Source organism: Gopherus flavomarginatus, chromosome 3, assembly GCF_025201925.1.
Source record: "Gopherus flavomarginatus isolate rGopFla2 chromosome 3, rGopFla2.mat.asm, whole genome shotgun sequence".
Classification (NCBI taxonomy): Eukaryota; Metazoa; Chordata; order Testudines; family Testudinidae; genus Gopherus; species Gopherus flavomarginatus.
The window spans coordinates 30,980,422-30,996,922 of NC_066619.1; the positions used below are offsets into that span (position 1 = coordinate 30,980,422).

At 43.4% G+C, this 16,501-nt stretch overlaps 1 protein-coding gene across 5 annotated transcripts; it reads right to left on the reverse strand.

Moving 5' to 3' along the window:
- Window positions 1–307: 307 nt before the first annotated feature.
- On the reverse strand, window positions 308–16,019 carry HMGCS1 (3-hydroxy-3-methylglutaryl-CoA synthase 1). 5 transcript variants are annotated; one of them, XM_050947014.1, is made up of 11 exons: window positions 10,827–10,921; window positions 8,016–8,473; window positions 7,371–7,496; window positions 5,755–5,919; window positions 4,903–5,071; window positions 4,596–4,766; window positions 3,297–3,403; window positions 2,799–2,924; window positions 2,109–2,272; window positions 1,607–1,713; window positions 308–725 (listed from the first exon to the last, which is right to left on the reverse strand). In XM_050947014.1, the coding sequence occupies exons 1-10, from the start codon at window positions 10,841–10,843 to the stop codon at window positions 1,621–1,623; spliced, it is 1,596 nt and encodes a 531-aa protein (XP_050802971.1). In that variant the 5' UTR covers window positions 10,844–10,921; the 3' UTR covers window positions 308–725; window positions 1,607–1,620. The 5 variants fall into 5 exon arrangements, with proteins under 5 accessions (XP_050802971.1, XP_050802970.1, XP_050802973.1 ...); XM_050947013.1 differs by having other exon boundaries at window positions 308–1,141; XM_050947016.1 differs by lacking the exon at window positions 10,827–10,921 and adding an exon at window positions 15,912–16,019 and having other exon boundaries at window positions 308–1,713.
- Window positions 16,020–16,501: the final 482 nt, after the last annotated feature.

The window sequence follows — 16,501 nt, forward strand, 5'->3', positions numbered from 1 at the left end:
CTGCCAGCAACAGACTTTATTCTGTGATAAATTTGTCTTCTGGCAGTAAAGAGTTGCTCTTATGAAACTAAAAACCCAAACACTTGGAAAAGTATCTTCATGCATCACTTTCCGTAAAAGCACTTAGACCATTAGTCTACATCAGTTCATATTAAATGAAATTTTAGAAAGTTGACTGTACAAGTCCAACAAAAAATGTTATCAAATCCTCATGAGTGACATAGTGTATTATACAAACACTAGTTACACAAGAACCTGCATTTCACAACATGTCATTTCTGCAAGTTTATATTAGACAATTAAGTTTTGAAGTGGACAGTGAAATAAAATTAAACAAGAATTAACAAAAATTAAACTCAGTCCTGTACATTAGAACAATTTAAATATATTTTACAAACTAGCAAGGCTCTTGACAGCTCAGAATGGTCTCCCCACTAGTTTTGGGCATTTGCTCCTTGCATGATGAACAGCTTTCAGACTGGAAAGATGGAAGAAGGTTTGTGTGTTTTCCTGCAACAGTCTTGTTATAGAAGTACAAGGGGAGTGTGAAATATGAAATCAGTTATGGAGTTCAGAGTTAAAAACTGTCATTAAGAAAAATACAGTAGAAGAGCCAGGAGTCAAGGAGGAGCTGTCACATCTTTTCCCTTTGTGGTTTGTCAGTTTCAATGAACTCCCCCATTGTATTTGGAAATCGAGGACTAGAAGTCTGCGCTGTGATCATTCTGACAAAAAAAGAGTATTAAACCTAAATGCTTTTTAAAAGGTGCCAGATTGAAAGAATTAAGGAATTAAACCCTTTATTTGACAGATGCAGCTTTCTTCCCACTGCCCTGCCAAGAACTGCTCAGTGGAGGGACAACAAAAAAGACTCCAACTTCATTCAGTCCTTGGCCTCTGCTCATGTTGCCAAAAAAGTATAGTGGTGGGCTTTAAGGATGTGGCTAAAATTGATGTGATTCGGGCACTGGAAGTTAGATGGAGATCAAATCTATAAGGTGGTCACGGATTTTTGATCACTTAATACCTATTCCTATCTTAATTTTTTTAGCTGGGGAAGAAATGGGTATATTGTATTTAGAAAACTGACCACTTATTGTCAATGCAGTGAGGACCCCAACATTGAAAACCAAAGTGACTTCTGAAAAAGAAAGAAAGAGAGAGAGAGAGAATGGCTTTTGGTTAGTTTTTGGGGAGAGGAGGGAACCCATTCGTTTCCCCCCCCCCCCTTCCATTTAGAAAATTTTACTCCCAGGGTGAATTTGTGCATGCACATTTAAACCTATTTTAGAAGGTTTAACTTAAGTTGGGAAGTCAAGCAAAATTCCAGTTTTTCTGTGTCCACTTAACAAGATCTTGTAATTGGTACACCCATTCCTGAATCTTTTTTTAAAACCACACCAACATCCAGAGTTATGAAAGCCCTCAGAACCTTTGCCTTTTTCTTTTCCAATACATTCATGCTTTAGTGTTATGAAACCAAATTAAACAAAGCCTGTCAAGGAGTTTAAACAGTTTTCCATGCTCCAATTAGAATATTTCTGTACAGTGAAATTTAGATAATATTTAATCCCTTTTCCTTTCCCACCACACGCCCATTTCACACCTCACAGAGGTATATTAATGCTCTCCATTGGAAACAGAGACAGCAACAGCTTCAGATTCTGTGGTTGCAGGGATTCTTGGCACTTTCTTAGCAGGGCTCGGGATAAGCTGAGGAGGAAAAAAAAATTTTTTTTTAAACACAGAAGTTTCCAGTTCCTGCTTAGATTTCATTGCTTCTTCCTAGACTCCCAGCATTATCTCCCAGACAAAATTCATGCTACACTAGTTAGAAAGTTTGGTTTTAGGTATTCACATTTGATTGGATGTTTCTGCAGTCTTGGTTTATATACAAACTGGCTCAACCTCTCTTGCACCAAAACTTACATTCTGCATGTGGGATTTTTTTAAAATGTCTATCTTTGATTTTTTGGCTCCTATTTAAACAAATTAGATGGAAATAAGTTAGCAGCCCCTTGTCCTCCTTTTACAGGGGATTTGCATAGTGCCACCATATAGAAATAGTTTTGCTATTTACATCATTAACAAAAATACAGAATTTTCACCTCATGAACTATGCTTGGATGGACAACCTCAGCTCCTGCTTCCAAAAGCCCATCACCCAGCACTGGACGTCGAGCATAAGTTCTTCTGTGTTTTTCATCCACTCGCACTAGGTACCACGTTCCCTCGAAGAGATCATCCACTGAACACTGTGGAATGTAGTTGGCTATGAGGAAACCAGTAAAATATTGTTAACTGATTGCTGATGGTTAATAATGAGGAGTCACTTTAAAGATGGTAAGGCATCTTTTCTTGTGCTATATAGTTATGCCTGCCTACTGTAATTTTCTCTCCATACATATAAAGAAGTGGGTCACAGCCTATAAAAGCTTATGCTAATAAATTTGTTAGTCTTTAAGGTCCCACAAGGACTCTTCGTTGTTTTTGCTGAAACAGACTAACACTGCTACCCCCCTGAAACTTGATGGTTAATGTTTATTGTAATATTCACTGCCCCTTTCCAAACTGCAATAGCAGAAGAGCATGTGTACTAATACCAAAGTATGGCCTTCACTTTAGCTCAAATTGTGCCATGAACTGCTGCAGTGCTTAACTGAAATTAATGTAAAACTAGGAAGGTATGAAAGCCTCGGACTTCGATCCTTAACTGAATTCGTGGATTTGATAACAAATATCAGGAATTTACTTTGTTAATCATATTGTAATTTACTTTATATGGAAAATGCTTTTACCCAAGTGATGCGTTTCCTGTCTAATCTTCATGTTTTCAGCGAAGACATCTGGTGCAATACACTTTCTTGAGTCAAGTCTTGTTTTCAGATCAGATAGGTTAGCAGTTATTTTATCCAGAGAAGAACCTGGAACACACAAGACCTCCACTAAGTCAGTGCTAACATCATAAGTAAAGGTCAATGCACTAATATTTCAAAAGGACTTTCGTACAAACTGGAAGACTATAGTTGTATTTTAATATGCAATTTCCATGATCTCTGGGACACAAGATTACATTATTATAGCTTTAGTCATTATAAGTGATAAAAAGTTATAAAGCTAGCCTTTTAGGAGTTAAAACATGGTGAGACAGCATCTCAAAATTTAGTCTTTTCCCAATGGTACAGAAATATATCTATCACTGTTAGCCAGTCTGTTGCATTTCTGCTTATACCAGTGTTTTAGTGTAGCCAACTTTTCAGGTGAGAATGAGAAATGCTATAGTCAAATTAACTTACCAGGTGTGGCATCCTGCGTAACTCTAATGGAGTAGAGTGTAGCAGCAAAACCAGAGCCATAGGAGAACACACCAATTCTTTGTCCTGCTAGCTGCAGTGGGGAGTACCTGTACATCAAACAACAGAACTACGCTTAAATGCCAAATTTTAAATAACCAAGTATGATATTTAGCTTCCAGGAAGAAGCCTGCTAAGACCAGAGATTATTGGATAGCAGCTCACATCTCGGACTACAAGCCACAGTTCCTATACATAAAACAAGTGACACAAAGAGTGATCCTCACTTCTTGTTTTTTCACTTCTCATGGTGAGACATTTACACATTGCATTGCCTGTATTAGACTGTATGCATCTCAGGGAATGGGTCTTCTCACCTTCTAATTGCAAAGTGCCACATACATCTACAGCACTATATAATGATCTTTGAAACAAGATTTAGGACTCTGCGGTGCAGCTACCATCAAACTCATTTAAATGAAACATTACAATCCTCAGGTTATTTGCTTTTTCCATGCCTAAAGCGTATCACCACCTCTTAGAAAACTTAAAAGCCCAGGCCGAGAGAAAGCTGATGCTAAAGAGTGGGCTTGCTAGAGTTCCCTTTGGTATTGTCACAGGCTCAGTGGCTGCACCACAGCTGATGCTAGCTGGAACTATCTGCAAAGAAACAAAGGAAGTTGCTCTTGGGTATGCTTGTTTTGGTGGCGAAGAGAAGATGTCTTAATTTCTCTCTTCTTAACTTTTCTGGAGCCTGGGAGAGGGGTGCATTTGTAAATGAGAAGTTTAGTCAGTGGCTAATTAGTTTGGATAGTAGGGAAGCAGCTATTTCTGGATGCAACTCACGAAAGATGGACAGATGAAGTACAGTAACTCCTCCCTTAAAGTCATCCCAGTTAGTGTTGTTTTGTTTCGTTGTTATGTTGCTGATCAATTAGGGAACATGCTCATTTAAAGTTGTGTAATGCTCCCTTCTAACTTCGTTTGGCAGCCGCCTGCTTTGACTACTGCTTGCAGGAAGAGCAACCCGTTGGAGCTAGCCGGTGGGGGCTTGGAACCAGGGTAGACCCACTTCATTTGCAAGACTAATGTATCTAGAGCACTTTGCTATACTTATGTTTGGGTTTTAAAAAACAAACAACAAAACAAAGTGTTACCTGAACTTCATCCAAGGGAAACAATTTTTGGGGGACAGTTTGTTTTGGTTCCAGTAAAGCTGTTGAAAAGCTCTAGAAACATAACTTATTCCCAAGAGTTAACAGATCAAGTCACAACTTCTAACTTTTCTGGCTTTATACTTACTGTGCTAGAAGAGAAACAAGGCAGCCATAGACTGAAGGGGTGTACATGTTTCCATTTTGATTGGATAGAAGTAATGAAGCTTTGGTTTTCTGATTAAAGAGTTCAGCACTAGCTTTCAGAAACGCCTTCTCCACATCTCTGTCAAAATAGGTATCCTCCAGTTTTACATCCCTATTTAAAAAATAATGAGGTTTAGAAACTGCTGCTACTCACTGAAACAGCTGAAAGGGAGAAACCTACAGGATATGTAGCACATTTTAGATTCCCTTCTTTCGAGGACTAATTAAGTGATAGTAGCAGTTCTCACCTGAAAGCTTCCAAGCCACTATAGATACCATTTTCTGTTTTAGAGTTCTGGTCACTAAGAAAGTCATTCAACAACAGTCGAGCCACAGATTTCTGTACAAGTTTACAGTACGGAGAATGGAAGATCATGAAGCCAAAGTCATTCAAAGTAAAGTCTCTGTCACTTCCTTCTGGAAAAGGCAAAAAGAGGCACAGTAAGTTGTAACAATATGTGTACAATTGCTCACTTAGCCACTTTTTAAAAAAAAAAAAAAAAAAAAAAAAAAAGACAAGCTATAGTATGGTAGCATCCAGAAAGTTACCGTAGAACCTAGCCTTTGCTGGCAAGTTACTAGAAGCACTGCAGTTATTTGCCTTTCAAAATATATGAATAAATAAAATAAAAAGTTCTTCTGATAACAATTGGCAAGTTGTGCCTGTATTGTAAATTGATGTATGGTTGTGGTGCTACATAAAAAAAGAATGGTATTTTGGCACATTGGTAAGATTTAGCAGAGGCAGGAGGTCGTTATTTATCTCCAAAACAGTACTGCTCAATAAATATGAAACAAAATGCTTATATTTATTCTGTATAGTTGTTGAACAATTGAATACAAATGTCAGTGTCACAGGATTAAGGGATCATTAAAAAAGCAACACACACTTACATCCTGTCAGGCAAGTTACATTGGAGGTAGAAACTAGCTGAAGTCCTGGTCACAATGTTGCTTCCCTGAGGTTTTATTTAAAATTTCCTTAGGCTGGATATACAGATATATGTGGTTGTACATATATTGCATTCTCATTATGTGCTATGGCAAATAGAATTGCAGATTGCCACCGATGCCTGTAAACATTTTACAGTAATACATACCTTTTTGCCACTGAGCACGGATTTTGTTGCGGTAGACAAAATAGCAGCGATCTAATGCACTGAGGTAGCACTGAATAGATAGTTTACCATCAACTACAGGATATTCAGACACCATATCTGGCTTATAAAAATCATATGCATGCTGCATGTGGGTCCCACGCAGTCCTATTTAACAAAAAAAAGTGCTTAAGAGACTCACTTTGTAAGTCAACCTGAATACACGTCACCCCAGGTTAGTGGCATGCAGATAAAATTTGGTGCTGGCCAGACAGCTTAGTAGTGCACTCTCTCATCCATGGTGGTTTGACATACAGCTCCAGATCACTCAATACCCAGGTGAGAGTGGAAGTGCTGGCAAAACACCAGGCTAGATTCACAAAAGGATTTAGGTGCCTTAGTCCCAGAATCAGGCCCCACTGTGATCCACAAAAAACTTTCACATCAGCTGTTGCCAAACCTTCTAGATGTCTAAACTCACACAGCACCTGAATTTGTGCAGTAAAAGTTCCCTAGGTGCCTATGTTTCTGTTTGAGCATGTGAACTGCAGCCCTACTCTGGACCTTTTGACACCTAAGCCCCAATGTGATTCATGAACTGAGGGAAAAGAGGCATTTCTCAACCTAACTCCCCTGTGGGGTCCAACTCAGCAGGTGTCCTCAGACTTCACCTACAACATAAGGCCCATATAAGCAGGCATACACCAATCTGGCATTGGGGATAGGGGATGACTCCCCCATTACTTTTGGCCCAATGGTTAGGATAGTCACCGGGGTTGTGAGAGACCTCAGTTCAAAGTCCCATCTCCACCAGGAGGGGAGAAAAGGGATTTGAACGTGGATCTGGCCCCTCTCAGGTGAGAGAACTAGACACACTATTTCAGTTGAGGCCTAATCAGCACGGAGTAGCACTTGCTTACAACATTCATGCTAATTCATCCCAGACTGATGTTTTCTTTTTTTGCAACAGCGTTACACTGTTGTTGACTCATATTTAGCTTGTGGTCTATTATGACTGCCAGATCCCTTTCCACAGTACTCCTTCCTAGATAGTCATTTCCCATTTTGTATGTGTGCAACTGATTATTCCTTCCCAAGTGCAATACTGTGCATTTGTCCTTATTGAATTTCATCCTATTTACTTCAGACCATTTCTCCAGAGGTGCCTAAGCCAGGTTTTGTTAATCCCAGTAATTTTCTAGGCTCCTAGAAGTTGGGTGTGCTGAAGCGTAGTGACACTACGCTTCAGCACACCCATGAATCTAGCCTATCCTGCCTGTAACAAGTTGATTTTCATCATTTGACAGTCCCACCCAGTGAGAAAACTGCGCTGACAGGCACTAGATTAGACAGTACAGCCCTTGTATTTCCATTGGTGAAACTCTGAAGGAAGGCAGGCTGTACCTCCTACTCCACCCGCAGGTGAATCCCAACAGGAGCAGCAAAAAGGCAAGTCTAGATCGAGATAGAAGGTGCCAGTTCTAACACCAGAAAAGTTAATCTGACTCCCTGGAGGCCTGGAATGACAGTAACTACAGTACAGGACATCCTGGAGTTGAGGGTGTTCTGCAGGCCCCATATATGGTATCCGTTTTAAAATCTTTCCACATGACACTCACCTCGCTCAAAAATTAAAGGAGCATTTGGACCAATTAACATAGCAACAGCACCAGCTCCACCAGTTGGCCTGGCATTCCCAGTGGCATACACAGCTATGTCTCCAGCAACAACAAGCGCATAACGACCTGGAAAAGATAAGAAATAACTATGGAAAGAAGTCCTTGGGAAACTTCATTTTTAGCTTGCAATGCTTAGTTTTTCAGTTTCCAGGAAGAGATGGTTGCAGGATTGTGCGAGCTCTAATAGCTGACACTTCTCCAAATTTATTTCTGCCTTTTATTTTCATTCCTTGGAGCATTCCAGATTTCCAAGAAAAGATCAATGATAAATAAGTGTCTCAGAATCACTTTGTAAAGCATATACAATACATCTAATTTCACATTTACACAAGATGTAACCTAGACATGTAAGTCATCTTGGAAGTATACATTTTCTGTCTAGCGTATTTCCCAGGAAACCTCTCTCAAGTCCAGTGTCTGTTTTACTTAGCATTTTTTAACTATAGAAAGGAAATCTTATGAAGTATTTTTAAAAGGCTTGCTATCCAAGCCTAAAGTTATGTGCTGTGTATTTAAGGTGGTTACCAGGAAGACTACTGGACAAAGACTTAAGATGTAGCTTTCGAACAAAGACATCAAACTTACCATCCCAAGAACTGGACTCAACCCAGTTAACAGCATTAAAGATAGCAGCAGTGCCTCCATAGCATGCATTTATTGTGTCAATCCCTTCGACATCTGTATTACCAGAATCCTCAAAGAGCTGCATCAGGACAGTCTTCACAGATTTTGACTTGTCAATGATTGTCTCTGTTCCAACTTCTAATCTCCCAATGCAATCATACGAGAGACTATTCCTCTCCATAAGCTTCTGTACCACAGTCAAGCAGAGCGAGTTGATATCTTCTCTATCTGAGCAGAATCCCATCTTCGATTGACCCAAGCCAATGGTGTACTTCCCAGCATCCACACCATCAAATGCTTCCAATTCTGTCTGGTCAACATACTGAGAAGGAAAATAAATCTCCAGGGCAACAATTCCCACATCTTTTGGCCAACAGGCTTCAGCATTCACAGGTAGAGACCCAGGCATTGTTGTAGAGCTTGAAGGAGGAGAAAAAAACAAAACACCACCAAAGCTTATTTAGACACATTCACTTTAATAAGTAATTGTGCAGTAGATTTCTAATTTCCTACAAACTCCTTGAAAAACTATTTCCTAAATATTCTCTCTAATGCTGTTTGCTATGACATGTCCTATCCTCTCATACCAATATGGGAGTACTCATCTTCCTTAGAGGTGCACTTCACAAATATGCTTAACTCCCCAAAAGATATTATCCTTTTTTTTTTTAAACAGTGTAATTAAATTTAAAATTAAGGAAAAAAAATTAAGTTTCTATTTATGTATTGCTAGTTATTTATTTTCTCCCCATTTTATTAGTGGATGCTTTGTACTTGTTTGATTTCATAATTGTCAGCTGAATTTCTGGTCTGACATCACTAAGAATTTTTGTAATTATTAAAAATACAAATTTAGTCCCTGAGGATGCAAACACTTATGCGTATTAATAAGCCCACTGAAGTCAACTGGATGATTCATGTGAGGACAAGTCTACCAACAGAAGGTGGCTACAAGCAGAGGTCTGCCATAGAGATCTAGGCTCAGAGGTCTACCCATAGGGCAACTACTACATGTAGAATTTTTTTTTAACTGAAATCTAGGTTAAGTAAACAAGACACAGAATGTAATTATACTGGTATTCTAATTTGTCTACTCAGGAGCAGAAACTCTTTCAGTTAGTCACCTTTTGAACAATGCAAATCAGGGGATCTTTGCAGTACTGATGCCACCTTTATTGTGGAAAGTGTTTCCCTGATAAATTAATAAAATGAAATTGTCACTGCAGTAACAATAGGTACCAACGTTTAATCTGAGATCTTGATCTTTTGAATTGTACATCCCTCCTGGAGACCTGTCATAACCCTTTACAGATACTTGGATCAAGATGTGCATTGTGGGGAGGGACTCATCAGCTCTCTGTGTCTGAAGAAATAAACATCAGACCCCTTCATAACAGGAAGACGACCAAAGCAGACAATTCCATGAAGGCCTTTGGATCCCAGCCACCTGCCTATACACTGCCTGTAATAAATAAAGTGTGAGGATAACTCCCTTTAATGGACACCCAGCCAGCCAATTAGCTGTAAAATCCCTCTTGGTAGCTATTCTTAACATGCTTTACCCCTGTAAAGGGTTAAAAAGTCCCCCAGATAAAGAAAAAAAAAGTGGGCATCTGACCAAAAGAGCCAATAGGAAGGAAGAACTTTTTAAAATTGGGAAAGAAACTTTCCCTTTGTGTCTCTCTGGGTTGAAGGGACAGGGCAATCACGCTATAAGCAACTAAGCCAGGTATGATTATAAGTCATCAGATCGTGCCTAGAACTATTTATCTGAACTCCAATGTGTAAGTAGATCAGAAGGTTTAGCTAGATGTGATTAGAGTTATTTCTTTTATTTCTTATTGGTTTGTGGACTCCTCTGTGCTAACCCCAAATGCTTTTGTTTGCTTGTAACCTTTAAGCTGAACCCTGAAAAAAGCTATTTTGGGTGCTTGATTTTTGGAATTGCTGTTTTAAAATTTAGCAAAAGCTTAAGTTCCAGATATATTTTCTTTCTTTTTGTTTTTAATAAAATTTACCTTTTAAAGAACAGGATTGGATTTCTGGCGTCCTAAGAGGTTTGTGCATGTTTGATTAGCTGGTAGCCACAGCTAATTTCCTTTGTTTCCTTTTTCAGCTCTTCCCCGGAGGTGAAGGGTGAAAGGTCTTGAGAGCCCCACTATTAATAAATAATTCATACCTAGCTCTTTTATAGCACGTTTCATCACTAGTTCTCAGAGCGCATTACAAGAGGAATCAGTGTCATTATCCCCATTTACAGAGAAACTGAGGCAGAGTGGTGGACTTTCTTGCCCAAGGTCATCCAGCACGCAGAGTTCCTGAGTCCAAGCACAGCGCTCTGTCCCCTAGGCAACATGGCACTCAGACACGCTAGTCAGTATCCAGCCTCGGGGTCCTTCTGACTCCGGGTTATGGATGCCCCAAAATGGACGCAACTCCCCACCCCTCCTCTGCCCGCCCCTCCCACAAGCACTGCCATCTGCAAAGGGCAGCAAAGAACAACAGCTGCACAGCACCCAGCCTCCCCGGAGCCATGCGGCCAAGCCTGCCAGTATCAACCCGGCACTCGGCTCCGCGCAGCACGGGGCAGGCCCGGCCCATGCCCGCAGCCGCAACCGCGAGGCCCAGAGCAGCCGGAGCGGGCCCGCGGGCTCAGCCGCCCCCCAGCAGGGCCCGGGAGCAGACCCCGCCTAGGATAGGCTGCGGCTCCTCAGCCACCCCCGGGGGCTCCCGTCGCCTACCGCGCCCCTCCGCAGCGGCCCCCTCGCTTACACGTTACGGAATCCCATCGCCGTCCCGCGCAACGGGCCGGACGGGCAGACCCGAGGGCGCAAGCGCGCGCTCGGCTGTCACCTAAATGCGCACGCGCGCTCTTGCAGCAACCCACGCGGCAGCCCCCAGCAGGCTACTCCACCCCTGGTAGTGCTGTGACGTAGCGCCGGTTAGTGGTGCAGTGCAGAGTCTGCCCTGCCCAGCCCGCGCGCGGCGGCGAGCACAGCGCCTGCTCCTTGGGGGCGAGGGGCCGCGAAGTGCTGCGCTGTGGGCGTGCAGACAAGCCCCGGTCCTGCCCGGCAGCCTTCCCTTTGTGCGGGGTCGTGGGAACGGAGGGAGACAATAGTAGCCGCCGCCCCAGGGCTGCGTGCGACACACCCGAGGTGGCTGCTTGAGTAGCTATCACCCCCCCTCCCACAGCTGGTATTTCTGCTGCAGCCTCTGGGTCACCCCACCTGAGCCGTGTTGTGAAGTAGGAGGGGATCCCCAGCTAGCTGAGCCTGAAGCTTTCCCTAGCAGTAGGACCCACAGTAGAAGAAGCTTTTTTTATTTTGATGGAAATAGAGGCTATGCAGTTTCCATTAAAATAGTCATCCACAGTGGTATGCCCAAATATTGCGTACTGTGTGCAAATCTGATTGTCCCATTTCAAAAAAGATATAGTGGAAGTGGAAAAGGTTCAGAAAAGGGCAATGAAAATGATTAGGGGTACAGAATAGCTGCCATCTGAGGAGAGAGTAATAAAATGGGGACTTTTCAGCTTGGAAAAAGAGACGATGGGATATGATAGAGGTCTACAAAACCATGACTGGAGTGGAGAAAGTAAGGAAGTGTTGTTTTACTTATAACAAAAACTAGGGCCCATCAAATGAAATTAATAGGCAGCAGGTTTAAAGCAAGAGGAAGTATTTTTTTCCCACACAACACACAGTCAACTTCTGGAACTCCTTGCCAGAGGCTGTTGTGAAGGCCAAGACTACAACAGGTCAAAAAACAAAAAACACCACAACACATCACTAGATAAGTTCATGGAGGATAGGTCCAGCCTATTAGCCAGGATGGGCAGAGATGGTGTCCTTAGCCTGTGTTTGCCAGAAGGTGGGAATGGATGACATGGAATGGCTCACTTGACAATTACCTGTTCTGTACATCCCCTCTGGAGCACCTGGCACTGGTCCCAGCATGGCCATTTTTATGTATGTTTAGGGTGTAGTGCTATGCTGTGAAGTGCAGGCTACACCTGGATCCTACAGACACAGGGGGTGTAGATGAGTCATCACTGTGTGTAGTAGGAGCAAGGATCAGCATGTTTTTCCCCTCCCCTGCCTTCATTCCACAAAGGAAATAGTAGCCTGACCTGAACAGGCTAGGATGTGACAAGGTAATTAGGCACTGTAGAAGTTAGAAGTTGGCTAAGTCTATGTTGCTCAAGCTTTTTGATACCAGGGACTGGCTTGCTGCTTTTCTAAACAATATAAAGGGCATTGGTCCATAGCCCAGACGTTGAGAAAAACTGGGTTAGGTCCCTGACCACCTAAATAAAAAGGTGTGGTTCCTGCTGTGAGGTGCTGGCACTCTCCATTAGACAGAGAGGACAAGTAGGAATAACCAGAGAGGGAAAGGCTGAGATATAACAGGTTATAACAAGACGTCTTTGTTTAGCTGAAGTGAATTTATGTAGTAACACCTACCTGTACTGTGTGATAAAGGGAAGGCACAGACTAGTCTTTATGAAAAAGTTGCATGGATAGAATCCAATTTGTTAATTTAAATCTATAGTGCCCTATTTAGGCCTGATTTACATTAGATGGTTAGATTGACATAAGCTGCTTCACATTAAGTGAAGGTACTTCCACAGCTAGGTTAAATTTGGCCCCTGCCCAGGGAAGTGCCTCTCTAAACTGCTTTAGAAACACTACCTCTCTGAGCATCCCAGAATCACAGTCAAGGTAATTAGGTCTATGCAATGTCAGTGTAGACACTATATTGCTTATGTCAACTGTTACTGGCCTCCAGGAGCCATCCTACAATGCCCCACATTGACAATACAACTGATACAAGCACTCCTGGTGAGGGCATGCACTGTGGACATAAAGAGCTAAGTGTGCACACACAGAAGCAATTTAATAAATTGTGGCTGTAGGTCAACACAATTTTGTAGTGTAGATATGGCCTTTGGCCATGATCCTGCAACCATTTATACAGGTTCTTCATTTAAACTACTTAACTTGAATAGTCCCCTTTAAGTCAATAGTTCTACTGGAAGTATGTGTTTGCAGTATTAGGGTTTTAGTTTAGAGTAAGAGTACAGAGGCATGGCCAGGCAGCTCTGCGTGCTGCCCTGTCCACAGGCGCTGCCCCACAGCTTCCATTGGTCACAGTTCCCAGCCAATGGGAACTGCAGGAGTGGCTCTTGGGGTGGGGGCAATGTGCGGAGCCCCCTGGTTGCCCCTACATGTAGGTGCCAGAAGGGGGACATGCCACTGCTTCTGGGGGCTGCATGGAGTGAGGCAAGCCCCCTATCCCACTCCTCAGCTGGAGCACCAGAGCGGGGCAAGCCCCAGACTTTGCTCCCCAGTGAGAGCTTGAAGGCCAGATTAAAATGTCTGGAGGGCTGTAGTTTGCCCATCCCTGCTCTAACTCCTACTACAAGCATTCCCTTCAGGAATGGAATGAGGCCCATTAACAGGAAAGTATGGGTAGGGTTTGGAAGATTATAGTGCTGCTTGTAATGTTCCTATTCTATGGTAAAAAGACTTCAGCCTTCATAAGTGAATGTTCAGCATCTTTCAAACCAGCTTTATTCAAAATGACAGCAATATTAAATTAAGTCTAACTTTTGTATTTAATAGGCTTGGAAGACAAGATGACATAACTGATACCAAAACTGATGCATGTAATAACCCTTAGAACAAATCTAAAACAGGCAGCCAAACCAGTTCTTAGAAAGATGAATGCCATCAGTATCAAAAGGAATTTGTGGCACTGATGATAATTAGTTATGTTCCCTCACACTACTGGAAGGCCTTTTTTAAAGAATCTCTGAGGCATAATGTGCAAACTACAACAGTCCTTGCCTTGGTTGCAAAATGCTACTAGCTCAGTTTTTCCATAATGGGAGACACATCATATGGTGGCACACACTGTTTTGTTTTTTAAATTAGAGCAAGCTCTGCTAGTTTGCTTGAGATCATTCTCTAGACTTTTTAAATGATTTTTATAAGAATCTGCTGAAAGCTACAAAACAGAATAAGATTTCATATCTTTGGTTCTTGCAGGCAACACAATTGGTCATTCACTTTTTTCCTTTTATTCCTGAAATGTTTCATAAATAAAACTCAATAAAAACTATTATTTTCATTTCTGAAGAAATACTGCTATGATGAATTTGATAATCAGTTAATATGCTCTTTAACTTAATGTAGTTCCTTTCTCCACCTATTTCACCTATCAGTGTGCATTGAATACGGCATGTACTACGCACTGACCAAACCACAAGCTGATATTTCTACCAAACATATCAGAAAGGTTATCTGCAGATATTCAAAGATTTTAAGAAGGCTGCTGTTAAACCATGAAGTATTCATGAGGTACAGCACTCTTCTGGTTACAGCTAAGGTTTTAGGCAGCAATATGCATTTATAAAAAGTGTAGTGCATGTACAATTTCTCAGAGAAATATTCTCTTCCCATATCAGGTTTTATATTGCTAATGTAGCAAATACAGGATTTCAGTTATTAAAAAGCCCCTTGCATAGCAACACATAGGCTCAATTCTGTGATTAGGTTTGATCCTGGGCACTCCACAGAGTTAGAAGAAAAGCAAGGGAGACACTTAGCAAGCCTACTATATGATCAATGGTAAAGAGGGCTGAAGTAAGGAGATGAAAAAAAATGGTTTTGGGACCTGGAGTTCTGACCACAATGAAGTGGAGCAATAGCAAATGTATTTATGGCACACACAAGGCTTATAGGGTAGGAAGAGTCAGTGACATTATCCACTAAAGTCATGCCTTGCACTCATTCCTGCTTTTGGTTACCTGGTCAGTTCAGTTCCTGAATCACTGAAGCCAGATACATTTCTAGAGTTCGTGTAGAAAAGACATTCAGGTGAAAATTCAGCTACATGTTTTAAACGTGTGACTGAATTTCAGTAGGACAGTGCCTCCGACTCCTTTGATTTATTTCTTTTTCTTCTTTAAGACATACAAAATCCCTTCAATTTTCTGCCTCCAAAAGCCCCATACTTGTGCAAGCAAAATTCCCAGTGACATCAATGACATTCATACCCAGGTGGATCAAAGATAGAGTATGACAATCTATATAGTTTTATTAGCTGAAAAGCATTCTGCAGAGGTTCTGGCCGCACAAAACACCATGCAGTAAAAGACGGTCCTATACCTTACAGTGATAGCCACTGCGGATACTAGGGCAGTGACTACTGTGATCTGCGCCTGTACAAGCCTGGCACATTTTGTATAGTACTATAATACACAAAGCCACCACCATCGCCTCGTTGGCCTATAGCCTTTGTATTCATAGTATGTCCCTATAGCTTCCTTGATCCGCTATGAGGGGGATACACTAAATCTACGGAGGATGCCTTTTATTGCCGACCCCAAGTACCTGGTACCTGGGCTGGACAGGCACCGCGGGGTGAGCCAGCGCCCGCGGTTCTGATGCCCCGATTCTGGGGGACCGGCTCCTTGGCATGCCAGACACGGAGAGTCCCCATTTAATCCAGCCACAGACCGCGCAGCCAAAGGCAGGGCAGCGCCCACCCCAGTCTGTGCGAGGCAGCTGGGCGCCCCTGGCCCGCCTTGCGCACGCCGGGCAGCCGAGGAGATGTGACACGGCGCTGACGGATGGCATCCAGGCGCCTGCACCCAGCCCACCACCGCAGCCCCTGCCCAGCCCGCCGGGGGGCTAGTCTCACTGAACGCCAGGCAGCCGCCAGCCCCGCCGCACGGAGCGGGACGGGGGCGCGGATCTCGCGGGTCCCAGCCCCGCGCGGAGCCGGACATCTCAGTCTCGCCCCGAGCGAGCGGCTGGGGTGGCGGAGGATGCGCCTCTGCCCAGCTCTCACCTGCGTGATGCGCCGGTCCCTGCTAGCCGCTTCGTTCTCTCTCCCTCAGCCACTGGACGGGGCACGGGAGTAGGGGCGGCGCCTTTAAACCAGCCCCGCCGCCCAAGCAGCCGCTTGCAATGTGAGCGGCAGCTCGTCCGCCCAATCAGGGTCCCCCCGTCGCTGGGTCCCCCTTTGTCACCACTCCCAACCAGTCAGCGGACGGCGATCGGGTGGTGCTGGCGCATGGTGTGAGAACGTGACGCGGCCTGGGCAGATTGCTGTTCGCCAATGGGAGCGCGGCTCAGGGAGAGGCCGCCCAGTGGGAACCCCGCGCAGGGCCCAGCTGACCAATGGGAGGCGTGCTGCCGACTACGGGTAAGAGTAGTGTGGCCGCGCGAGTCCCTGGCGCACAGAGGAGGATGTTACCTAGCAACGGGAGTGAGTCTCAGCCCAGGCGGAGGGAAACCAGAGCCTCATGTTGCCTTAAGGGGAGAGGCGCGCCCCTGGGTAGGGGAGCTCTGGGAGCGCTCATAGAGAGGCTGCTATGGGGGAAAAGGGGAAAGACATAAAGGTGGACAGGGTCAGGAGGTGGCAGGCAGGGGGATGGA

Coding starts and splice junctions, on each gene's coding strand:
- HMGCS1 (XM_050947014.1), bottom strand. Junction 5,920..7,370: donor TCCTTTAATTTTTGAGCGAG/GTGAGTGTCATG, acceptor TTTGTTAAATAG/GACTGCGTGGGACCCACATG. Junction 4,767..4,902: donor AGTGGCTTGGAAGCTTTCAG/GTGAGAACTGCT, acceptor TTTTTTAAATAG/GGATGTAAAACTGGAGGATA.